This window comes from Aphelocoma coerulescens, chromosome 5, assembly GCF_041296385.1.
Source record: "Aphelocoma coerulescens isolate FSJ_1873_10779 chromosome 5, UR_Acoe_1.0, whole genome shotgun sequence".
NCBI classification, from domain to species: domain Eukaryota; kingdom Metazoa; phylum Chordata; class Aves; order Passeriformes; family Corvidae; genus Aphelocoma; species Aphelocoma coerulescens.
Window position 1 is genome coordinate 12,105,756 of NC_091019.1, and position 26,619 is coordinate 12,132,374.

The following is a 26,619-nucleotide window of genomic DNA, read 5'->3' on the forward strand; positions in this document are numbered from 1 at the left end:
AAGACCCCACAGGACATCCCAGTTTGGCTCATCACTGTCTCAAAGGGGGCCTATAACCCTGAAAACATCTCCTGCCAAAAGTCCTTCACTGTTTGGTTATTGTATCACTGATGCCATTCCACACATTCCATCCAGTGCTGTTAACTGTGTTTAAACTCATGTGATACAGAAATCTTGAACAAGACTTGGGATTCCTTGCTTCAGCCAGTAAAGGACTGGTATTATAAATATTGTGATAAATGAAAACAGAATGAAATTATGGCTTATACCTGGGTGGACTTCCACGTTATTTCACTATAAAGACTATTAGTAAAACAATACATTGTTTGTAATATAAAAATGGAGCTTCTGAATGCCTTTTGAATTTCCTACTGGTAATTTTTATTAAATCTTCACATAATACAACTTTCACTGAACAGCAGCAGAACATAGCTTTTAACTGGAATTGTTGAGTATGTGTTTAGCAAAGGGTGAGTAGTAAATTATTCTGCTTATTTATTATTCAGATTAAGTCTTGCAGAAACATTTCCTATTCTATTAATTAATAATTTGAAAGCTACTCAATGCAGAAAGCTGTGAAGAGACAGCTTTTTTAAATTTGATTGTTTCATGTGCAGAATGTAAAATTAAATTGCTAAAGTGCACTTTTTTTTCCTGAGAAATAAACAAGTAACCCTCCTACTCATCACTTCTGCTGTGCAGCTTCCCCAGATATTCCTGCTTTGTCCTGGCTACCAACTCTTTACAGGAGCCAGACTAAAAATAATCTAAATACTAACATGTAGTGGATCACATAATGTATCAAATTCCATCTACCTTATTTTATACTTCTCCACAGCCTGGCTGAAATACATGTGCAAAAGCTTGCAAATCACCTAACATTGCTGTAGTTACAATAGCCTAAGGGTATAAGGTAGGCAAGTTTTATTGGGAGACATGATACCTTTTATTACGTCAAGGGATGCAGCTGGAAAAAAGACAAGCGAGGCTTTCAGAGACAAAAGCTTAACTCTGAGTCATTAGTGTGCATGCACATACATGCACACAGGCCAAGCAGGCAGAGCTGAAAAACCACAGAACACAGATCTATGTGCAGATTTAGTCTTTTTTGTTCCCGTTTTTCTGCAGAAATCCTGTATTTCAGAAATCTCTGAGATGGCAGCGCTACGTCAGATCGATTATAATGAGTTCTGGGAGAACCGAGCTTCTTCAGCCCCCATGGGCAGTGCTGAGAATTAAAAGCCACAATCTGTCCAGCTCCCTCTGTTTGCCAGTTGTAATTAAATAGACCGTCACAATTTGTGTTTTCTCCACAATATTTTGCATAAAATGAAGGTTCTTTTAAAATCAGTTTATCAAAACATGTTTGCCTTCTATTTATAGCAAGACAGGGTTTCTGTTTGTTTATTTTAGGACTCAGGAGCTCATGCTGGAGACTGATGTTTGAGATTACAAAAAAACTGTTTGAAAATTGTAAACTGGCAGTCATTCTTGACATTAAGACAGATGCACCAGAAGTACATTCTGCTCACTATTTTCTGACAGTATAAAAGGTACGTCAACTTATAAATAAAAGATTTAACCATGCTTGCAATTGCAAAATTCATGACTGCTCCTGCAAGCATGTGTGGTCCAGTGGAATTTAACTCCCTGAACCAATCTTTTACAGAAACATAATAAACTTCCTTCAGGCAAGAGAGGTGTTTTTTTATTTATGAGCATATAGTTAATATTACAAGCGGCTATGAAAGGGAGGAAAAAAGGAAATCAGAGCATGTGAAGCATCGGGACATTCCAAAATAGGTAAGCACAAATCTCAAAAAGAGGCTTTTAAAATTCAATTGAAGGACTATTCTATATTGGATATTATTCAGAAAACTTGCTGGGTTTGGATAAGGAAAACATACCTTTACAATGCCAATACACTGCATAATGATACAGTTTATAGCCATCCACGCTCTCTCCCATACCATTTCTGGATGCATCATTCTCGTGAGCCCTTTATGTGAATACAAAAGCAAGGGAATGCTGTCAACCTCAGCAAGTTTGCACGAGCTCTCTGACTTGGTTCTCAAGACACTGAAGGGCTGGGGGAAGCTGCAGCAGGGGAGCACCACAGACATTAAAGCCTCCTGAGCACACTGCACCACCTAAAATTGTTGAACTCGAGCCAAAAGGAAAATAAAACTGGAAGAGGTGCCAGATGGGAGTGTTTGCAAACTTCAGTCAGTTCTTTACTTAAAAGTACAATTCCATGCAACGATTGCTTACCCTGAGGCTCTAAATCCAGCACAAACTGTCTGCATGCTGTTCTGTATTAAACCACTTTGTGACGTTTTTTCCACACGCATGTGAACTGCTCAAACCACAGATCCATCACTGAGTACATAAATTCATGATCTAGAACCATATTTTCTGAATAACTAATCCCCAGTTAACTCCTGTAATCTGCAATGTTATGTTGAAACCAGAAGAATTCCATTCTCATGTCAGGTTTGACTGTGTCCTCAACTGTGAGGCTGCAGAACCTCCCCCCGACTCCCAGTGCTGCTCTAAGCGAATCCCATCTGATACAAGCAAAAGCAGCACTACAGCAGCCAGCCCATATGTCACAGTCTGGAAAAAAAGGGGAGTCTGCAGCTCTTCTACAGCATCAAGGATACTGCTGCAGAGAATAGAAGTACATCATACCAATCATTTACTTGTGTGTTTCTCACTGAGCATAAATTGGCACTTGCTACCTGGAGGAATCACCCTAGGTGTTTTGGAGTAGATTAAAATTCCTTTCCAAGAATTAGTCTGTGCAAAAGTCCTGCTGGGCAAACTGATTCTTCCATGTGCATTTTTTTCCATTTTGTCTATATTCAGTTAGATTACAGAGGATTGGGAATTTCTCATGGGATGGTGTTCATTGAAAATAGGTAATTGGGATAGCGCAGCTTGTGAAGCTTTGGAGCAGTAAGAATAAAGGCAAATGTTCTGTTTGTACCACTAGCATTGTAAAATCTTTCTGTGGCTTTTAAAGTTTATTAGCCCAGTTGTAGACAGAAAAACTAGGTAATTAGGTAGGTAAAAAAGACTCTCAAGTGTACAATTGCATTCCCAACAACTACAATGGAAACAAGGCCCATAATGGCACTCAGTGGTCTGTGGCATCTTTCATCCAAGGTGTATTTCACCTTCCATGTTTATGACTGAAATGCAGTAACTGTGAAAAACACAACTGCTTAATAATGCCAAGAAACCAGGTAATGCTTAGAGAGAGAAGGGAAAATTGGTTTCAACTCATTTTACTCGATGCCAGCTTCAATAAGAAAGAAATTATCCAGAGTTCACTTTTAGCAGACTGTCCAGCTGGAGCCACACTCCACGTTACAAAGCATATAGTGGGATCTGTAATTACCACTTTACTGATCCACCAGTGTTATCCAAGAGCTCTCTCTTCCAATGCCATACCACCCCTAATAGTTGTCACAAATACTTCAAGACAGTTTATGGATGTGCATATCCTCATTTATAGTAACTGCAGTTATCCACATCCCTCTTTAGCCTGGATTTGGACCAGGTTTGTACCCTAACTCCCAGCCCACCTCGGCAGATGCACTGAATGGCCTCACAGCAGTCTGCTCAGGAGAGAGCCAGGATTACAAACACAACAAAAGTCCATTTTTCCATGCAATTAGTGGGTTTTAAGAGGCAGGTCTCTCAATTCCTGTCACTATATGCTCTCAGAAACTGTTCCTGTTTCCATTTCAAAGTCAGGTTAATTTAATTTGTGGATGGTTTCAGTATCTTTGTACATCAGAGCAGAACAAAAGAGAAACAATGAAATCCATTACCAGTAGCAACTGAGGAGCCACACCACCAGAGGCCCAGTGCCTCTTACCTCCCTCCTGGGACGAGCATCTGCCCACCCCAAACTGAAACAGCTGCTGAGGGGCAGGACCTTGCTGGGCCAAAGCTTAGATCTCACACTCAGGTCACACATGCAGCATAAGCCATCACTAAAAACTTGATGTCCCTTGGCTGTATATGCAAGAATTTGCTGTAATCCTGTTTAACTGCTGACAGTGCCTGGATCACATTCCTATTTTGTTACACTTGGCAGAACTCTCTGCATGCATTACAATATACAGAGGGCACAGGTTTGACCATCTGGCCATAGATGTCAAACTGAGACAGTTTCCAGTGGCAGCATCTGGTTGTTCCACAAAAAAAAAGTGTGTTTGCAGCTTTGGGCCCGTTACTTGGTAGGGCTACAGATGCATTATCTGGGCTGCCAGGTCTCCTTGCATTGCTTTCTTATAAGTCACCTTTAGCTCTCTAGTTTTTTTCTGTTTGTAAGACTTTGGACGAGCATATTTGTTTTGTAAAGGTTTAATAAAGAGCCACGTGAAACATACACCAACAGGAAATATGTAGTCCTGCATGGAGGCAGGAAAAGGCAGGCTGAGAGCCTAATCTATAATTAACAGGCCATGTCACATCCTCAGCTGTGAGGATTCAGTGTGACATTAGTAAATGACAGATGTACTTTAGAGTTTGAAGGAGCAGCAACTAGACTGTAATGAAGACCAGGAAGAAAGTCACAAAAAATAAGCTAGTGGCCAAATCTGATGCGTTGCTTTTATGCCATGTGAGGCAGTGACATCTTTTTAAATCACCTTTCAGACAGACACACCGAGAGAACTTTTTCAGAGGATCTAAAAGGATATACGTATTACGTGTACGTGTGTTGGAATATACATAATACATGTACACAAATTAGCACTGACACAGCCCATAATTCATGTCCTGACATGAACACAGCCCAAAATTCACCTGTTAGCACTATCACACACAAATTCTCTGCTAATTCTGCCGTGGCAGCACAGCATGACTGCAGGGATTGCTTGCTGGGCTCTATTCTCCAAATCAACCCAACTGTGTTCCAGGGCCCAGGACAATGACAATGCCACTGCCACAGGGACAGTGCAGTCCTTCTGCCAGGGGCAGGAGTGCACAGGGCAGAGAGTGAATTTGTGGCAGAACATTTGGATGTGATGCTCACGTGTCATGTGCAGCAAAGGGAATGATTTTTGCTATTATACCAGCAGCCTAAAACATGCAGCAGTGTGCTGGCTCCCAAGTGTCAGGAATAAATATGTCCCATTGGAGGACTAGGCTGATTCAAGTGCAGAAAAGATATCTCCCCCATGTACAGCTGCTGCTTGTCCTCTGTTGCAGAGAATCACAGCAGGAATTTTATGTTTGAACATATGGCCGAGTTAGTCATGCCCTATCTACTCAGGGAAACAAACAGAGCCAGGTTGGATAGCTTGCAGGGCAGAACAGCTTTTCCCTTTTTTTCCTATAACCCAGTAAAAGGCCACAATGGTGGCACTGAATTTCTATTTTAATCAGTTAACAGAAACAGTTTCTGACTGTCTGGCCAACTGAGGGGTAGAGAGATGGAAAATTTTACCACATATTATCTATTGCTGAATGGATTCGGTCCTTTCCAGCCTTCCTCCTAAGAAAGCACTCTATAAGTTGCATATTTTTATGACAAGACTGAAGTGTTTTCAGCAGAAAGTCGCATTTCAAACCATACAGATTCATTGTGCACTGAGCCCTGACAGGTCAAAGGGAACAGATCAAATCCACTTGATAAAGCACTGCAAAACGTACACTGTGCACAGAAATGTGTGACCTTTTCCCTGGATGGAGATAATTAATTTTGGAGATAAAACAAAGCTTGGGGAATGGATTAAGTATAACAGTGGTAGCACTGCTAAACAACAAGCTGACTTCTAAAGAAGAATTAAAGAAATGGTTATCTATTATTCATGACATCTTAACTTGTTTATATCCTTTCCAGGCAGCATAGTGCATCTGCTTTATTATTCATCATAAACTGGCACTAGGACCACTGCATCTGATACACTGACTTTCAAATGTGATAGTGCTAACCTTAGAGAGAGCACACAGGCCACAAAACCCATTTCTTGCATATGTGTCATGCTTAGAGTTCACTCTGTTTGTTTGGAAGAGACTCTCTAATCTGGAGTCTTCTGTGAATGTTGTATTTTCTATTCACGTTCAGAGATTGGGTGCAGCATAATATGAAGCATACACTGAATGAGAATGTGAAAGTGTCTTGACATGATGGGCCTTTGAAAAATGTCAATTTGAAAAGCTGTACAGCTGACTGCTCTGCGGGTCCAATGGACACACCCTTTCCTGACCTGCAGCTTGTCTGTCAGGAGATTGCTCTGAACTAATGCTCAGATTAACGTGCCTCAAAAAATCATGCTCTCTTCTTATGTACTTTTTTTGTGCTTATTAGCTCACATGGCCCTGCTTTGCACTATGATTACTAAGTTTATTTTGCTTAGACTCTCTGGCATGCATAAGGGATAATTTTGAGATCATAAATTGGCTGGCAGAAATAAAAGTTGGAAATAGAAAACTTAAAGTGATGAAATTTATTTTTGGGACCAGATTGGAGAGACACGGAAATCTATACCTGTAGATCTCCATTTAAAGTCAGAATATGTCTCTTTGGCTTGGTTCCTGAATGCAATTCTTAGTTTTCAATTCGTCCAGAGAAGTATTCCTGGACAGTGTAAAAATTGAACAAATTTTTCCAGAAGTTCAAATCTCAAGACTCCCAGAAAACTGAGAACACAACAGGCCTTGTTAATCTTCCCTTCAGACCAGGATTTGGGTGATAGCAAGCAGACATAAATAGCAAGAAACAACCACAGGCATTTTCTTCTTTTATCATATTTTGATCTTCCTTTAAAAGTTTTTTAAAGTACCCCATGTTTTCAAGCATGACTCTGGAGTTCAGGCTTGGCCCGTCTTCCTTTATAGGACTCATTTTTACTGGTAATATGAAAAAAAACCAGCACAGTGAATTTCAACCATCCTCATCAATTCCTGCATGGCCCCTTCAGGGCCTTTTCTGTCCTAGTTCCCCCAGTTCATAGATGTTTTCCTATCTTTTAGGTTTTGGGTAGATTTAATTGGACACTTGCTAGCACAACTCCATTCTACTCAGCTCAAGTTTCCGGCACCGTAACCATCACTGAAATCTCTAAACGTGTCATCAGCAGCCACTTGGAAACTCAGTGCAGGATCAGAGTTCTAGTTTTAAACAACAGAACCAGGGTCCTGAACTCGCTGCTGCAGTCCCAGAGCACACCACCCTGCTACAAACTCTCCTCATACCTGCCACTGACTCACGAGCATTTGCATTATTCATCATCACTAAACACGTTTCTTCCACCAGCTGGTGGCATTTAGTCAGCTCAGAGGGAGAGTTACTTGCTAAGTTTTAACAGCTTTCCCAAGTGTATACAGAGCCCTTCTTGGTTCTTTGCAACACTTGAGTACAGGTTATGAATCCACTTCTTCAGTGCAACAATAAATGAAACAATGCTGAAATACTAGGAAATGTTATAATCTCAGTGTTTACTACCCCCAAAGAAAAGAAAACAACACAAATAAACAATAAAAAACACCTGGAAACATAACATCCTAGGCATTTCAAACTCAAAAGGTACCTTTTCAGCTTTTCAGAAGTTATGCCTCACATCTAAAAGGCCTATTTCAAAAATAAACATAACCAAAAAACCACAACAGGCCCTCTCAACTGAAATTACTTGGGAAATTGTCATAATCATTTCCTGTAAATACTCTGAATTTAAAGCAAAGTCATTTTGACTACTGCACTCCTGTGAATAGGTTTAATGAACATGAACATTCAAGCAAAACGAATTTTAGTGACAATATTCATGAGCGGATCCCACACTGGAAAACAAGCCAAAAGCAGTGAAAATTTTAATACTGGTTTATATTGAATTATGCAATTCAAAGTTTGTTTAGTTTTAGGGTTGTACAAATTTAAGTTTCAAGCTACCAGGAATTGTCTTTGATCAACAGAATATGTAATTCCGAGTTTGGCAACAAACAAACAAACAGACCATTCAAAATAACTGCACATGGTTGATTTTTATGTCAGACTATTCCATGATCCCTGTCCAGATGAAGTTCTCTGGGTTATGTTAGTACTTATAGGGGGCTTATAGAAAAGATGGGAACAGGCTTTTTATTAGGGCCTGCAGCAAGAGGACAAGGGACAATGGTTTTAAATTAAAAGAGGGTAGATTCAGACCAGATAGAGGATAGAAATTATTTACAGTGAGGGTGATGTAAGACTGGCACCAGAGATGTGGTGGATGCCCCATCCCTGGAAACACTCAAGACCAGGTTGGATGGGGCTCTGAGCAACCTGCTCTGGTGAAGGATGATGCTCATTGCAGGGGGGTTTCACTAGATGAGCTTTAAAGGTCCCTTCCAACACAAAGTATTCCATGATTCTACAACTCAGCTAACTCCAACTATAAATCTATACAAATGAAATGCAGGTTTATTTCGTTTTTATGATTTCATCTGTAGAGCCAATCCTGATGAGATGACTCATTTTTCCTGCAGGTGCTGGACATCCCGGGCTCCTGCCGATCCCAGGGAGCTCTGGCATCCCCTGTTTCGGGTGGCACAGACCCCAAACACCGCGAGCTCGGCCCTGCAGCAGCGCGTCCCTAAAGCCTGGAAGCAGCTGTCCATTGGTCTGGCTCCCTGTCATTCTGCTCCCTCCGAACCACACTTCCCTCTGCGTGTTGTATCTCCTTCAGCGGCTTTGGAATTGTGTGTGTCAGCCGAGTTTGCCTTCCCGTTCCCAGAGCTTGGGAGCCGCCTAGTGGAGCCCTCTGTCCGAATCCCAAAATTCTGCCAAACCGTTTCCCTCCTTATCACAGTGCACTGCATTCCTGACTGATATCACTCCCAACACTGTTTTTACAGCCGAGCACCACGTAAGGACTTCAACTGGATTTCATATGTTTGTCTTTTTTACAGAAATGTGAGTCACTTTGTAGGGTATAAAACTGAGCGTGGTTAAAAAGAAAAAGGCAGTGGCAGAATAGGAATTAAGTGTTGATTTCTTACTTTGACAAAGGTCTTTTCTAACCCCACAGATCTGGACTAGTGGCCAGTAGTAACAGGGAACTTAGTTCTGCAGACACAAGTCTTCACAAAATTAGAAAATACAGACATAGACAGTGATACTCTCTATATTATTAATATAAAACATCAGTCTGACTCACCAGCATCAAAACCTGCCCAAATAGCCAGCTGTAAACTAAACAAAATTGCAATCACAAAAAATAACCCACATGAGCACACGAGCACTGGGATATCACTGAAGCATCAGGCTGAGCAGCAATTATTCTGATGCAGGTGTGTATAAAGCGGTAGAAAGCTCTAAATCAGACTCTGATGTTTCTTTTTCATCTATTATTGCTTTGCATGCTGAGGTTAATTAAAGCTGAAAAACATAGTTAACTTTGTTTCAAGCCAGTGTGTACTTCAGGAGTAAAATCTGGTGTATCTGTGCATTGGCTCAGATCTAAGTGACAGGAGTGGGGACTTCCCACTTGTTCTCAGGGCTGTAGTAACATAGGGCACGGCATCAGGACAGTGTCCATGTCTCAGGAAAAGCCAAACAAGAAGGGTGAGAGAGCCTGGGAGTCAGGGATGTTCCCAAAGCTCAGAAAGAAAAACATCTTGTGATTCCTGTGAGGAACTGAGACACCAGAGTGGGACTGGAGGGCGAAGAACGGAGGGAGAGCTGGAACAAGAAGCTCTGGCAGTGATGTAGAAGAGCTGGAGATCAGTGACACATCAGAGAGGCTCATCTCAGACAAGGCAGGGCCTTGTACAGCAACCTCAAGGTCTCCAGGCTGAGGCCCCATCTCAGGAGATGAGATTTCTCCATTGTGAGAATGCTGAAGAAAAGAGTTTCTGTGAAGTGAACTTAGAGTTTACACATGTTCCCCTTGACAGTAACACTTTTTGCAGGCACCACAGAGTGCTGCAAATTGCTGCAAAGAGCCTGATTTATTGTGGCACTTCTCTAGTTTCACCATCTGAAATGACAGAAAGAAACTGACTTATAAAAAACCAAAACCAAACAGCAAAACACAGAATGCAATTGTATGAGTGAAATAATATCTGAAAGAAATGTCATTTTCCCCCCAAATCAAGTATACACTCTGAACTGCTTTCAACATCACTTTTAAAACACATAAAACTCCATCAAGCACCTGAAATCAAAACCACAAACACAGTTGGAACTGAAAATGCCTATTTTTCATTTGAAATTATCTAACAGCTGTCAAAACAGACACCAAATGGTAGAAAGGTGGAATAAATGCAGCAAAGAAGCAGCATTGACAAGAAAAGAGTAACATCTCAGCCAGAGAGAGGACAAGAACAGTGAAAAGGCATATTCACCTGCATTAATACATTTATTTCCTTTTAGACCTTTGAGAGGTCTTTCAAATCAAGGGAGCAACGGTCATAAGAAAAAGAGTTCCTTGAGTTAAGAATGAACTTTTTGCTCTGTTAGTAATATCCTTTGCACTGAGATGAATATCTTCCCAGGCATGTCAGCAATCCTGCTTTAAATCACCATGAAATAGATATATATTTATTTGGTTGTTTATTATACAGGTAGTATGTAGCTGGAAAAAAACACATTTCTGTATAAATCTCGGCTGAACAGAAGTGGAAAGTACATAACAACCAAAGCAAAATAAATTTTAAGACTCAACAAAGCTCAGGACTTAACCAGATGCTGTGCCATGCCTTCCCAGAATGGTGCATTTGACATGGACCATCATTGCCATTTACCATGAGACCATGGTTTGATAAGCACAGGAATGCCTCATCAACAGAAATCCTTGGAAGCTTCTGGTCTTTCAGCTGCTGGTGATTCTAAGAAATGATTGAGCACTTCCCAAAATCTAGCCCCATATACAGCATCTTTAAGCTTATCCAGGCTGTACAGCGGTTCAAGATATTTTACCTTTTAGATAATTTTCCCTGTCTTAAGATGAAGGAAAGAAATTAATTCTATATCTACATCTTGACTTTTAAATATGCTTTCTTGAAATTAAGTTTATCGTTTTGAATTCCATAGTCTTCATCTCCCAGTCATTACCTGTGACAGACATACAAGACTCAGAGAACAGCTCTGAAGGATTCCAGGTTCACCTCAGAGGTTAGAAAAGGGAGTTTTTTCCTGTGTTGATCTTCCCCGGTGTTGCAGCTGATTATTTTGTGGAAAAGAAGACAGCACACGATGTCAAGATGTTCCATAGGACAGAATCAAGGAAGACTCCAGACTTCCTAAGGTGTCTGCTCTCAGTGCAAGCTCTCTGTCCCCTCAAGCAGGGGCTCTGGAGTAAAGTGAAATGTCACTGGAGTGAAGAATCAAGTATTAACTTCTCTGTGCATCACTGGCCGTGCCTGTAAATAGGAGCTGGCAAATTGTGTGCACCTCTTGGGGTAGAGCAGTACTAAAATACAGAATACTCATCTGTGCACTCGTGGGGAATTTGCCTGCAAAGCACACACAGCTACCATGCAAAAATCAAACACATGGAGGAAAAAATCTGCCTGCTGTGACACACACACTTGAATTCTGCAATCATTCACATGCTTACACATGAGGCAGTTAGAAAGAGAAAGAAAGCTCGGTAAATGTGGGGAGAAAAAAAACTGTAGAAAAAGGAAAAAAAAAAGAAAAATGGGGGGGAAAAAGTGAAGAGGTGGAGAATTCTGAGAAGCAGAGGTGTCCAGTTTGGCTTCAGATACAAAGGGAGCTTTCTAAGCTCCTAACACATGGTTTTTCTAGCAAATACAGTGTTAGCATGGCCATGATTTTTTTCCAAACAAGTCATTCAGTCTGGGAAATGATGAAATTAAATAAATACAAATTTCCTCAAATGCAGTAGACTCATGTAAGTTAATTATAATTAATTTTTAAGTCAGACCAAGTACAACTATTATTCCAAAAGGAGATGTCTGTCATGGACTCCACTAAACTGACACAGAGCTGTGTTAAGGAGCTGGAAAAGTACTGTCAAGAGAAGAAGGAGGAGGAACTTTTTTTTAAATAATTTTATCTATGGTTTCCAGTCCTGCTGTAAATAGGCTGAATAGTGGAAGTGAAATCAATTTCTTTAGTTAGTTTTACAGCCACAGACATTAAGCATCAGACCCCCCTGTGAAGGGCTGGCCTGTGTTCCACCGACTGTGAATCCACTCTGACTTGCACCGAGCACATACTGCAGGGTTGGTCACACGGGAAAGCAGATGGGAGGGGAAAGGAGGGGAAAATAAATTACTTTTATTTGTATTTAATAAAATTTGGCCTACAGGCTCGATGTGACTCAGTGCTGAACATCTGGGATTGATCATAGGATCACAAACCGAGAAGTAGTCATCTGGCTCCTAGAAATAAACACATTCAGTCCCTCTGCCACAACATTACTTTCTTAATGATAAAATGCAACAGCCATTTTAAGTCCTTTTAATATTTTCAGCCACAGTATTTTTAACTTTTTGGTAATTTTTAGTGTTATTTTTCCACATCAGATGACAGTAAATTGCATTTGACCTTGGACTGGTGGCGTTTGGGATTGCCCACGGAACTGATTCACTACTTTCCTTCAAAATTTTCTGGTACAATGGTAGTCTTACAAGTCCACTTTTTGCTAATTCCATTCCTCATGAGCATTATGGGAGCAGCACAGTACCTGATGCAGGATGCAGCCCTGCTGAGCTACATTGACCAGCGTTTCCTGTCTCTGGAGGTATGTGCCTGATGAATCCTTCTGCAGCTCTACCTAACTGCAAAGAGGCTTGAAAATGTGGGATGTTCTGAGCCCAGGACAGTCTGTATGATGGACCAAATCAGGAGGGTAAATTTCCAGCTTTTTCCAATGAATGAGCAAAATTGTTGCTAAAACTTTAACTATGATGATCCCTACTTACCACATCATTTGTTGCAGGATATAATTTCATAATGTTATGTTTTTATTCTGTTTTCACTTTTTTTTTTTATGGCATCAGTTAATTTAGCTAAAAATGCAAAAACTTAAATAGTACTGTCACAGTCCATCCTAAGGAATTGTATAAACATATTGTAACCAGTAGAAATGCTGTCAAGTATTTATTAGCAAGGAGATAGAAATTTATCAGCTGTTTTTCCTGTGTACAGATATGCCTACCTGGAAGGGTAGTTTAAGATGCATTTATGCAAATCAAAAGTGTATCTGCACTTTGAATAAACCCTTAATATCTGGGAGACTGAAATGCAGTCCTTTCAATTCCTTGAATTCCTTTCAATTACTATAAATGCAGCAGTTCTGGCTTTTTCTTTTACAGTAAAAAGTTACCAGTACTGCAAAACATCTCTTCAGTATTGGTGTGCTATAATCATATATTGTTTATCTTAAATTATTGACGTGCGCCTGGCTCCTGACTTGCACTGGCAGACTTTTAGAGAAGCTCTAACTTGCCTGATTTCATGTCCCTTTTTGTACAAAGCCCTCATTAGTCTTATCTTCTCAACACAGAAGGAACAGAAGTATTAGCCTGATATTCTCTTTCCATTTTGTAGGCTGAGATCTAAATTTTCTCTGCCACTCTAGGAGTAACTTCACCTGGCAATTTCTATTCCTTTGGCACCATTAAAAATGAGGTGTGGCATTTGGTGCAAGGGGCACAAAACAAAGAACAGGACAAAGGGTGGCAGGTACTGAAGAAAGCACTTGAAAACATTTTAAATAAAGGTTTTGTAGAAAGTAATTAAGCAGCTTCCTGGGGACTTACGGTCTTGTATCAATGGGGGAGAGAGGAGGCAGCACATAGAAACCACAGCTCACAAAGCAAACCAACCACAACCACCGGGTTCACATGGAACACCATTCATTCAGAAAACTCAGACATTCCCACCTTAAAACAAAACACCTGGAATCTGTGCATGAAGCACCAAATCAGAACACCCAGTCTAGCAGTTAGACCTACCTATTGGGTGTCTGGGCTAAAAGATGCACTCACATTCCTCATCTTCCCCAAGTGGCAGCTGGGCTACTACCTATAAAGCAGCTGCATTGCAGCAGAGAAACCATAATACTTACCTTTGAAAACACTGATAATTTGAATTTAGGTGTAAAGAAATAGGGTTTTTGCTTTGTTCAGTTTTTTGTTTGTTTTGTTTTGTTTTTGGGGTTTTTTGTTGTTGTTGGTTGGGTTTGTTTTTTTGTTGTTGTTGGTTTGGGTTGGTTTTTTTAATACAGCCAATGACTTGAGAAAGAAGAAAAAAAAAGAAACAACCCGAAACTTCCTCAAATATAGCATTTCAGTATTTTCATTTTCACATTTAAATGGGTGAAAAATAGCCACACTAGATTCTGCCTTGGTCAGAAGAGGTGTAGTCATGTGAAATGCTCATGGCTATGGATTTCCTGCAGAAAACTCTTTGAGACTGCTTCACCAGTGGTCCTACAGGAAGGGTGCCAAAAGGTTTCTGGAAATCAAGTCACCAGAGATCATGAGCCCTTTAAGTATCTCTGGCTGCTTCCACCAGAGCACTTTTCCTTCTTTAGGCAGCAAAACAAAGTATCTGGCTGTCAGCAACCAAGTCAAGTTAAAAACACGGGGTTTTGTCCAGACCTGTGAATTTTGTGCCAGTCTCAGAGGTTCTCCTCACACAGGTACCAGCAACAGCCCATTGGGTTGGAATAGATGGGTGCAGGGGGACTGGGAAGGAGGGAACAGCGTGGTTTTTAAAGTAATCATGACTGAGGCTGTAATATACACAGAATATCCACATCTATCCATGTATTTTCTTCCCATGTTCTAACCCAAGAAGAGGCTGGAGAAATGCAACCAAGACATGCTGGAATACGTGGAGGAATTCCGAGACTTTTCCAAGCTGGTGCTGTCCCGCCTGGCAGGGCTGAGCACTGCCAAGGCTGAGGTTAAGAGTGAAGTAGAGAATTTGCTGTCAAGGATTGACCACGCTCAGAGGGACATTGACTATTTTGGATCTGTCACAGATTCCAATGCTTGCATAGAAGTCCACGAAGACCTGGTGAAACAGCAGCTGCTTGAAGAGGCAGAAGAAAAAAAGAGACTTAAACTCATGCTTAATGCAAGTAAGAACAGTTTATTTTTCAGAACTTTGGTGTGAACAAGCTAGACCCCTACCCCATGCTCATACAGGAATACCAGATTTTCATCAGCTATGTGAACACCACAGCTAATTGCAAGGGGGGTTGGGCTGTGGAAATACTAGATTTATAAAAATGATGTATATGCAAAAAAGGTATGGGAGAGGGAGGGAGAAAAATACAATTCAAACATTTACTTTGCAAAAATTTTACTGCATATCAAATTAATCTCTTTGGAAGTTGCTTTTTATTATAAAGTAAGGTAAAATCCTCTGAAGGTGTGGTCTTGCAAAGTCCCAGAAAAACACATTTCTGAGTACTGCAGCTGTACTAAGGAACTAATGGTGGTCTTTGCTTTTTGGATTGGGCAAGGTCAAAACCTCAACTCAAAAGAAAATTCACGAGGCAGTAAAAATACTTAATTCACTTCTACAGTTTGCATCTGCTTTACTGTCCTGCTCTGTCATCCTTCCTCTCCTTGTCCCCTCCTTTTACTTTATCAAGAGAGCACACAGGCTTGTCCATAAGCAAAGCTCAGTTCTGATTTGAAAATTAAGGGTTATGGTACCCAGTATGAAGAATATATGCACAATCTATAATTTTTTTTAAAACAAATGACATTTTATAATTATCTTTACCTTGAAAAGTTTAGGTATGTGTCTAAATTATGTATTATAGACATATTTAAGACAGTCTGTTTTCTTTTCACAGTAGTAAGAAATGAAAAATAAATAATAAGAAATATAAACTTATTTTTTAAAAAGCCAGGTGAAAGAACTTTAGCATTATCAATTATAAAATTGCACTGACTTCAGTAGAATCAGGCTGAATTAATTTTACACATAAGTTTACAATTTCTTCCTTGAGCTTTTCTAGCAAATCAGTATTAAGGCAGATGCTTACAGAGGCAATCACCTATTCTGCTTCTGAGCTCTCCTCGTACTCCACAGTTCAGTGCTCTGAATATCAATAGTTCTGCTTTCCATTTAGAGAACTTTTGAACATTAGGCATTTTTTTCAGAAAGGAAAAAAATCGGGGATTTTTAAATTGACTGCGGTTAGGGCACTTTGAAAATTGTATCTTTCTGAGAGTTTCAGCAAGGGAAAAATTACTTTCCATTTTCCTTTGTTGGAAATTATTACATTTAACTTTATTGTAGCAATTCATAGTAACTTTATTTTCAATTTGATCTCTACTGTCAGTACTAGTCAGATGCTTTTCCCATTGAATTTAATGGCAAAAGTAGTCCCTGTGTAGATTTTACAGCACTTAGAAAAAGTAGAAAGACCCTCAGCTCTAGCAAATAGCAGCTCTGCTTCTCTGCTGTCATGTCTTAACCAGAATCTGTGATTGTTTTTGCTGAGTCACTTCAAAAATCTAGCAGAAAAGAGGTTTTTTAAGTCCAGCTTTGTTACTGGGTCTGGCTCAAGTTTGCACCAAAGACAACAATCAAGCAGAATCACTGCTTTTATATGCAGTAGCTTATATTGCAGTAGCTTACTGAACTTCTAGAGTATTTCCATGAAAATTCCACATTTCTTATCCATGTAGCTGTACAGACCACTGTTGATCCTGCCTGTACATTAGCTGCATCCTGCTTTGGGTAGAAAATGTGACATTGTCTTCTGCACATTTTTGTTTACTGTGAATTTCTCAGTCTTCCTCCAAGCTGTTATAAAAACCAAAGAGAGTTAAAAATCTTCTCTGAAGAAGAGAGACACTGTCCACAGATTTCAGACAATAATCTGGTTATTTCCCCTGCAGAGGAAAATGCTTCTAAGGCTTCCTAGACTTTTTGATTCAGCAGCTTTAATTTTTTTTAACCTATCTAATCAATAAATGTTAGATTTGAGAAAGCTGTTGTGGCTGTCTCAGGGAAAGTGCTTCCAGAGTGAGAACTCCCAGGAAAAACAAAATCCATGCTGTAGCAGCAATATCCAACAGCTTTGATTAGAGGGTATCAGCACACACAAATGACATAAAGATTGCTTTCTACAGGCAACTGGAATCTTGCCAGTGACTTCAGTAGGTTCATATCAGGCCAGACAGGGGGCTGGTTTTGCTTTCTCTGTTTCATCTGCTGCCAGAACTTCCTGCCTTAGAGCTTTGTTTGTCCTGTTTACTGAAATGGCCACACTCCACTGAAAGCAATTCTTTAAACTTCAAATGCTGTGCCTCGTAATTTATGAGTGCCTTTGGGAAACAAGCTTGCTAATATGCTTTGCAATAGTTTTTCCTAGAAAGGAAAAACTTGCTTGATAAAGATCTTAGAGTCTAAATGCCTGAGTCCTCACAGGCTTGGTGCTGTCTGGTCTGAAACATCCCTGCAGAGTGCACACAAAATGTAATGAAGCCAAAGCTGTGACTTGCTCTCTGCTGATGCCAATTTTAACCTATAGTGAGGTAAACAGCTGTGTGGTTTCACCAGCCATGCTCCTGGCACAGGAATTGATAGCAGACATCACACCAGCTCTTTGAAAGCCACCTTAGTGCATGCACATCCCTGGTTTTGTGATCTATATTTAGTTTTATTTCCTTTGTGTGCAGGTGTTGGGAAAGGGGATGGGAAGATAGCCCAGTGTTTTGACTTTCTGCTATGCTGATCTATTTTTATTTCTATTTATACTATAAATGCATAAGAAGAGGCTACCTGAGGATAAGACCAGTCCTGAAATAAAAATACTACACATGTAGCCTATCAGGATAATGGATTTTAATTCATATGCCTCCAACAAGAAATAAATTTGATTCCTTTACTAAGGAATCTAAACCAGAAGTTGATCTAAACCAGAAGTCAGTTCTCTGGAGTAAAAATTATAGCCCTGTAAATGGACCACCAAGAATAATCACAAAATCACTAACTGTGCTCTTGGTCTCCTCTCAGGCACACAAATATCCAAACCCCTTTTGGATAACACTGGTGTAATAGAACAGAACCCAACACTCCATAGGTGAAGATAACATAGTTTATATATCATATAACACTGTTTTCAGCACTATTTACCATAGCCACACTGCTGACACCTTTACTGATTTATTGACTCTGGCCTTAAAGAGGAATTAAAAAGAAACTAAATAATTCAAAGAAAAGAAACTAAAAAATTTACGGATATTCTAATTTTTTTTTGTCTTTGGGTGTTTCTTGCAGGTTGTGACCGCGTGCTTGCAGGTATTAAGTCCCTAAAGGTAGTTAAGAAGACTGGAGGAAAGCATGGCTCTTGGATGAAAGATCCTGGCAAAAAGCACACAAAGATTTATTTATTAAGTGGCTCTGTAAATAATATGATTTTGGAATTTGCAAATATCATGACTTTCATGGAAAACAATCACACACGGAAGGCTCGCACAATCCCCTTGCCATTGCCCTGGGAAGGAACTGGCCACGTCATCTATCAGGGTTTCCTCTTCTACCACAGATACGGTTCCTTAAATGAGATCATTAAATTCAATATCCAGAGAAGAAATGTAGCTGACCAAATGCTGCTGCCAGGGGCTGGAAGGATTCCTGCCTACCAGCTCTCTCCACAGACAAAAATAGACCTGGCTGTTGATGAGCAGGGGCTGTGGGCACTCCATGCAGAACCAGAGACCGGGGGAAACATCGTCATCACCAAAATCAACCACGTAACCATGGCTGTGGAGCACTCCTGGGACACCCCCTGCAGCAGCAAGGATGCTGAGGCAGCTTTCATGGCCTGCAACACACTCCACGTGGTCTACAACTCTCCTTCTGGAGGCACCTCCCGCATCCAGTGTATTTATGATGTTTTGGATGCCCTAAATACTTACATGAACCCAGGACTGCACTTCCCCAAACGCCAGGGGAGCCATTCCACCGTACACTACAATCCTAAGGAGAAGCAGCTCTTTGCCTGGGGTGATGGATCCCAGATCATTTACAAGCTTCACACAGAGCAAAAGGTTTAGAATATTTAGCAGCTTCTTAAATAGACTTTGAAGCCACCAGTCCCAGGTCAACATAGCCATTAATGTGTATTAAAATTACACTATTCCCATCTGTTACAACTTTCATCTCTTTTGCTTAACTTAAGGCTTACCTACCACAGTAATCTTAAATTAATGTCCAATAAAAATATGTGAAGACTCCATTAATATAAATTACACGATGACTAAATACCACACATGTACAACCCCCTCACACACACAAATTAGTCTTAAATTTTAAGGTTAATTAAAAAAAGAATAACCCATTTCTGACAAGTTCTCTTCCTATTGAAACTATATTTTCTGCTCCAGTGCCATGGAAATCAAACAAGAAATCCTTCCTGTCCAAAACACAGTCTGACAACCTTCACAGCTCTGAAGATCACTGTAGAAAGCCTTCTAGTAAGCAATATAAAAATCACATGCTTCCAGAGAAATTAGATAGAAGTTTTAACAGGAGAGGTTTATCATACCACAAAGCATAGGAATATACAAACATGGTTTATACTTAACATAAAACTCTCATACATCGCATCAAGGCTACTCCTAATCATTGAACTTCTAGAGCATTTCCATGAAAATTCCACATTTCTTATCCATGTAGCTGGACAGACCACTGTTAATCCTGCCAGTACATTAGCTGCAGCCAAATATTCACCTTTATCAGCTTCAAGTTGTCACTTCTCACTATTTTTTGAATGCATCACTGTTTGTGTGCCAGAAGGAATGTTTCTGGGTGAAGTGTTCTCTAGTATACACTACTTTTAAAGGTTTTACATGTCACTTTTGGGTGTTTTTCTCATTAGTTCTCTTTCAGCATCTACTTTTGAGGCATTTTCCCCAATGCTCCAAGTCACTTCCATTGATTATAGCAGAATCTTTCTCATCCTATCCTCCAGCTCCTGGAAAAGGTGGCTCAGAGGAGCACAAGAGTGCAGGTGAGGGCATGGCACTTCTCAGTACTGGGTTTGCGAGTCACAGATAAACTCCAGGTATTTTGTTTCAAAAATAATCTTTAAAATGTTAAATAATGTTTAAAAAAAAAAAAAGGCTTTTAGTGTGAAATACAGGTACAGACTGTATTTTTAAAATTATTTTAAGGACAACTGCATTTCTGTCTAACAGCAAACAAACAAACAAACACACCAAAAAAATCCCCCCAGGAAAACCACAAATAATGGTACTTGAAAAGTGATCCACAGCTGTTCCTACAGAAAGCCCATTTTGTTCATTACACTGAAAGAGCTGTTGTTCTGCTTAAAAACAGCATCCACAGAAGAGCCAGACATCAGGGAATGATTTTGAAAAGGAGTTCCAGAATAAAATTAAGAGTGTATAGGCTGCTGGGCTGCAACAGTGATACTTTGCCTTTAGCAAAAGAAACTATCTCATTCTAAGCAGGCTTGATGACTAGAGCATTGTTTCAGTGTTACAGCAGACATAGGATGCACAGCTAAAGACGTCCTCAGGCTGGAAGGAAGGTGGGCTGGCACTGGTTTCCTGTGTGATCGTGGGTTAAAGGCAGTATTTGGCTGTTTATTCCTTGTCTGTAAAATTACAAACCTGTAAATGCAAAATGGCATCATCCACCTTTGGAACACTTTTACTGGAAAGGATGTGTAATTCTCTTTATTTAAGAAATAAAGTCTTTGGATGTAAATATGGATTGAGTCTGCTCTTTAGAAAAAGCGTTCTTGAGATGTGCTTTGTGCCACAATACAACACAACGGAGGAAGCCTGTGTCACTATTCTGTATACAGATTCTAATGTGCAATCCTCAAAAGTTCAGGCAGGGTCTTCGCTGGGCCTTGCTGCCCTGGAAACCCGAAATTTGTAATGAATTAAAGCCCAAGAGTGAGAGAAGCACCCAGACATCCCACCAGCAGGAAAGGGATCAAGCACAAGAGCTCCCAGCACTCCACAAAAGCACTGCTCGTTGTCAAATGCTGCGTGGGCCCTGCTTCCCATCCCCTGGCTCTGTCCCAGCAGCATGAGGAGATTCAATGTCCTCTGCATGGAGCCCCAAGGGAGAGGGGAGGGACAGGAACTGGCATCCTTTGAGCCACTGTGCCAGCACCACACAAGGAGCTTGTGGGAGGCCGCTGAGGAAAGTTCTTGGGCCCTGGAGGCTGGGGGAGGGGGAAGCTCTTTTCAGTCTGAGGTTCACTTTTGCTCTATTTTATAGTTTTAAGATGAACTTTTGAGCTGCTTTCATTTTTCTTAATCCCCATGGATATTTTAGTGTTGCTGTCTAACACGAAGTACAGTCCCATTCCTGCGTTCATCTGGGAGTTTCACCACGTACATTTCACCTTGGCTGTGACAAAGAGCAACTTACAACACTTCAGTATTGCTCACACTCTTCCTGGAGCACAACATAGATTAGGCTACAGGTCCTGCATCACGGAATAAGCTGGGAAATGGGCTGTGAGTTGGGGTAGAATACGAATTTTGTGGACTGTAGTGGCAACTTGGGTTTACAGCAGCAGTGACACAGTTGAGAGACTCATGCCTGTGAATATGGTCTGCTCTGCTGATCAATTGTAAGAAAAAGATGGCAGGCATTCTCCTCCAGCTTCCTGGTAATCTCTTAAATATATATGCTTTGATTTAATTTTCGTAACTGATAGCACGCAAGCAGATACTTTTGTGATTGTCAGAAGAGACATTTGGTTAACTCCCAGATGACAAAGGGCAAAAATAAGGACTGTCTATTCAGAAACAGAGAGGAAAGAATGACAAATATCTGAAGAGAATAATCTGCTCCAAGAAAGCAGTCTCCAAAAAGCAAGGACAAAGGACTGTCAGGAGGCAGCAGTTAGCCATGACAAGACTGCATGAAAGAAGGCATTGACTTCCAGTTCAGGTAGATGATATGATTGTTACCATGGAAATGGAATTGGTACAAGGAGATGAACACAGATGAGTCTTCATCAGGAACAAAAAACACAAATGAGTTTATGACCTCTAGCTTCACTATCTAGATAACATCCATTACTATCCTTGTTATCCAAGTCCTTTTATGCCACACTTTCTCCATGTGCTCATTTCATCTGAACCACTGTGCTTATTTCATGTGAACCACTGGCTTTTTGCTATTTCATGTTCAGCCCCTCCTCTGGGGTTGCCTGTCTTGCTTTGCAGCAGCTCGCAGCGGGGAATTCAATGCCCTCTGCTCTGACAGCAGGATCATCATCCTCCTAACAAAAGCAGCCCTCCTCAGTGCTTTGCCTGTGACGAAGGTCCCTCACCTCTTCACTGATACTACACTCACCTCATCCATTTCCTGCATTGATTCATGCCTGCCCCTTCCCATGGTGAGAGCAGGCTCCTCATTTTCCATGCCCTCCATTCTTTCTGCCATCTCTTCTGCAGAAAGGTTTCTCGGGGCAGAGTAATCTACAATGATTATGTCCTGTTTGCACTTGAAGCGATCAGAATTATCATAGACAGAAAGGTTTTCAGCTTTCTCTGGCTTACTGACACCCGTGTGATGAATTTAAGCTTTCTGAACGACTGTGTGCTTTCTTGTTTGGATTTTGTGGATGCCAAGGATCTGCAATTGCTAAAAGCAATTTACCAGTAGAGCAGAGTTTGATGCTAGGAGCATGGTGTAAATCCTGCCAGTTTAACTAGGTTTATTTTTACAGTGCCCATCAAAGACAAGCTTGTTTATCAGAAAATAATCTTCCTACCTCTTTTTCTTCTTCATTCCTACCTGACTGGATCTGGAGGGTGAGAGCCCCTTTTAGCATTCATACAAGCAGCCACCATATCAGAAAAACACACACTACATGTTTCTTACAGATGGGTTTATCACTAAAAAATGCAACTGTTGCCTGCCTGCTGTCACCCTGCTCTGTCACAGCCCATGTTTTTCCCCCTGTGCTGTCTCCCACCCAGTTGCAAGGCACAGCTGCAGAGACGTGCATGGAAGCTCAGTAAAGAAACTGCAGAACCAAAACCAATAAAGCACAGCTCTCCTAATACCAAAGAAATGGCTCCTCCTGAAGGCAGAAATCAGGATCTGTGGCTTTTTAAGTGGTCTGAATTTTTCATGGGTTTGCATTGCATGTGAGAAAATAACATTTTATTACACTGCCACCATATCACGCCCTGAGCCCAGAAAAGGGAACATACAGAATCCCAGAATCAGTAAAGTTGGAAAGGACCTCTGAGATCATGGAGACCGAACTTTGACTGGACACCACAGTGTCAGCCAGACCATGGCACTGACTGCCACATCCAGTCCTTCCTTAAATACCCCCAGGGATGGTGACTCCAGCACCTCCCTGGGCAGCCCCTTCCAGTGTCTAATCACCTTTCTGTTGGTGATATCTGGATATTGATCAGTCTTCTTTCCTGCTGTTCATGCAGACAGCATAAACCATGAGTTTAATTTGTCTTGGAATTTATTATTGCAAAATATTTCAAAAACCCTTGTTATTTTAAATCCCTTTTAAAAATAATTTTGAACAAGTAAAACCTTTATGTGGAAAAGGTAAATAAAAAAAGCCATTAACTGCTCCCTATGGAATTGTCATATTTATTGCAGATGACCACCTGCTTCTCCTTCTTATTTAGGGCTGACTTCTCTGTGGGACTGACACCATCCAGTGAGTCAGTCCGTAGTCCATGAACACAGGACTGGGGCTTTTCAAACTGTTTCTTCAGAGTAGGAGGACAAGGAAAAAAATATCTGTGGAAAATGTTTTATTTTATAAACCTTTAAAAGTATCTCAAAAAGTAAATACTTCTGAGGTGGCTGATTTTTGAGACTTCCTAGTAGACTCTGACCTGGTTTTCTATTTCCCAGTATTATCTTCATCCAACTAATCTGAAAACTAATGCTGAAAGATCCAGAACTTTTGGGAAATACCCACTGTAGAATGTGTTGGGACTACATCTGCCTGTAAACTCCACCTATGTTAAATAACCTCCATACTCTTGTGTAGGTAATTTCTGGCCTTGGGTAGGGAAAAAACATGTTTGTTTTTAGCTGTAACACTCATTTGAATTCAAAACACAGCCATAGCCATACAAAGCTGTGCTGTCATTCCTGACTTTACCAGATCAGGAGGCATTTTCAGGCTGTAATTTTTCTTTAAACTGTGAGCTCAAAGACGTGGTACACAGTGAGGTATATTCCCCTCACCCAGTCATGAAGAGGACAGTGGGATCTCCAATGAACACAGACCAAACAGAAAGTCCATTATTTGCTGCCTTGGATCCTTGCAATCAAACCATCACGTCCAGTTTTTGTTGAAGATTCAATTTTTGGCCTACTCATTTCTACCAAAATTAATCTGAAAAATGGTCAGAAAAAAATGGGAGATAATTCAGTAAGGGCAAGAGCAAAGAACTGTGCTTAGGCAGGAATGATTTTTACAATTAGCACCCCAAGCTTCAAATATGTAAAAGCAGATATTGTAATATTGCAAAGCAGAAGAGAAGAGTCTGCTCCCCATATCACCAATGGACAGAAATAATTCAAACTGCAGTCAGGTTAGATGTCAGACAATTCTCTGACTACAAGGCTATGGAGCCTTGGCACAGAACTTTTTACCTCAGAAATTTCCAGTGACAGAGGACTAACAATTTCCACTGTCAGCAACAATGTTTGTTGGAGCAACCTTGCACTTTGGCAGGGGATTGATCAGACAGCAGTTACCTGCAGAGAGGGAGACCGGTCTCTGGGGCACAATCTGAGCCATCCTGGGATGTTAACTGAGAAAAATGAACTTATTATCAAGTGTCTATTTCCTCACTAGGAATCTGTGCCCCTCCTGGAAACTGGAGAAGCTCCAAAACTGACAAAAATCACTCAACTAGACCAACCTTTCTGTATTTGTACATGGGACACTCTGTGTGATGTTGAATTCATTTGCCTTGAAATATGATTGGCATAAAACCATTGAATAATGGATCATTTTATAATTCTAAATTCTCTTTGTCCCTGTTTGTGATACATGAGGTTAGAAATAATATTTTCATTAGGATGTCCAAGTAAAGATGATTTTGATAGAGGATTGTTACACTAGATTGTTCTGTGACCTCAAAGTTAGTCATAATTTTCTTATTCTTAATTAACTGGAAAAGGAAAGAATCCAACATGTGAACACTAATTGCTAATGCAATTAGTTAGATCATGAACTTCTTATATATTTATCTATTATCCAAATAATTTTTTATAAGTAATCCTCTATATAGTATTTTTGGACTGATCTTATATTTTGTACTTCTCATATAATTCCTGAAACTATCTGTAATCATTAACAAATATCCAGACAGAATTAAGTGCTTTTGTGGGGTTTTTAAATACAGATTTTTCAGACTATTTTATTTAAACAACACATGTGCTTTATCAAGATACTTAGTTTAAACAATGCATATGACCAACTGCTTTTTCTTTTAAAGGCCCAGTCTTATAGTACTGGCATTATCACTGTCCATTTTCTTCAGCTGAGGATTAGAAGATAAAGTGTCAACATAATTTCCTGTGCCCATCCTCAATTTGAAATCAATATCTGTTCCATGCAGACGGATGGCTTAGGAGAGCTACAAAGATTTACTTTGGCTTTATGCTCACAGTGCATTTTTCCAAAAGTGATTTTAATGTGTCTGCAAGCTGCATCCTGCTTTAATGCCAGCTCTCCAGTGCCACATGTACAGCTGCTAAAAACAGCTTTGGCAAAAAAAGGTACAAAACCTGAGCTCTTCTTTATACAGATCCCAAAACATGAGGAAAGCATCTAAAATCAGATATTTCAGTCCCAGAGGCAATCACCTCTGAAGAGTGTGCAGAACTCATATCACAGTGGAAAACATAACCTCCTATGAGGATCTCTAAAAAGTTCTATTTCAGCAATCTTTTTTAGAAAAAAAAAAAAATTTTGCTGAATGCTATGAATTGTGTGTTTATTCCCCCATTTTGAGAGCTAGTGAGTACACCCAGAAAAAAATGCATTTCCTATTCAATTGTTTGGCCATAAAATGCAAACATAAATTTTCAGGATTAATGACAGCAGTAAAGTCAAAATGTCTGCTCTAAGTTTAAAGAACTTGCATGCAAACAAACTGAAACAACCTCCAGGCTACCCTGAATCCTCTTTTTCCCCCATGGCATTGGTATAATAAGAAAAATAACATATTTGCATTCTCGTTGCATATTTGTTACCACTACATTCCTGGTCAGTCTTGTAAACAAATAACTTCTTATTAAATTTCAAAGAAATATGTAAGTTATGGTTGGTAACTAATGAGGGTATAGAATCATCAAGGCTGGAAGAGACCTCCAAGGTCATCAAGTCTGACCTTTGGCCAAACACTGCCATGTCAACTAAACCACAGCACTAAGTGCCAGCTCTACTCCTTCTTTGATCACCTCCAGGGATGGTGACTCCACCACTTCCCTGGGCAGCCCCTTCCAATGCTTACCCACTCTTTCAGTGAAGAAATTTTCCTAATATTCGACCTGAACCTCCCCAGGTGCAACTTGAGGCAGTTTCCTCTTCTCCTTTTGCTAGTCACCTGGGAGAAGAGGCCAATCCCCACCTGGCTACAGCCTCCTGTCAGGCAATTGTAGAGAGCAATAAGATCTCC

The 26,619-nt window shown here is 40.3% G+C and overlaps 1 protein-coding gene across 2 annotated transcripts; it reads left to right on the forward strand.

Annotated features, from left to right (window-relative positions):
* Nucleotides 1-12,304: 12,304 nt before the first annotated feature.
* Nucleotides 12,305-20,677, forward strand: OLFML1 (olfactomedin like 1). 2 transcript variants are annotated; one of them, XM_069016568.1, is made up of 3 exons: nucleotides 12,305-12,707; nucleotides 14,768-15,056; nucleotides 18,221-20,677. In XM_069016568.1, exons 1-3 carry the CDS (start codon nucleotides 12,582-12,584, stop codon nucleotides 18,997-18,999), a joined length of 1,194 nt encoding a protein of 397 aa, XP_068872669.1. In that variant the 5' UTR covers nucleotides 12,305-12,581; the 3' UTR covers nucleotides 19,000-20,677. The 2 variants fall into 2 exon arrangements, with proteins under 2 accessions (XP_068872669.1, XP_068872670.1); XM_069016569.1 differs by lacking the exon at nucleotides 12,305-12,707 and adding an exon at nucleotides 12,781-12,815.
* Nucleotides 20,678-26,619: the final 5,942 nt, after the last annotated feature.

Bases quoted from the DNA above. Each gene is read 5' to 3' on its own strand.
- OLFML1 (XM_069016568.1), top strand. From the start codon at position 12,582: ATGGTAGTCTTACAAGTCCACTTTTTGCTAATTCCATTCCTCATGAGC. The intron at 12,708-14,767 runs GTATGTGCCTGA...TTCTAACCCAAG, and splicing joins AGCGTTTCCTGTCTCTGGAG to AAGAGGCTGGAGAAATGCAA. The intron at 15,057-18,220 runs GTAAGAACAGTT...TGTTTCTTGCAG, and splicing joins TAAACTCATGCTTAATGCAA to GTTGTGACCGCGTGCTTGCA.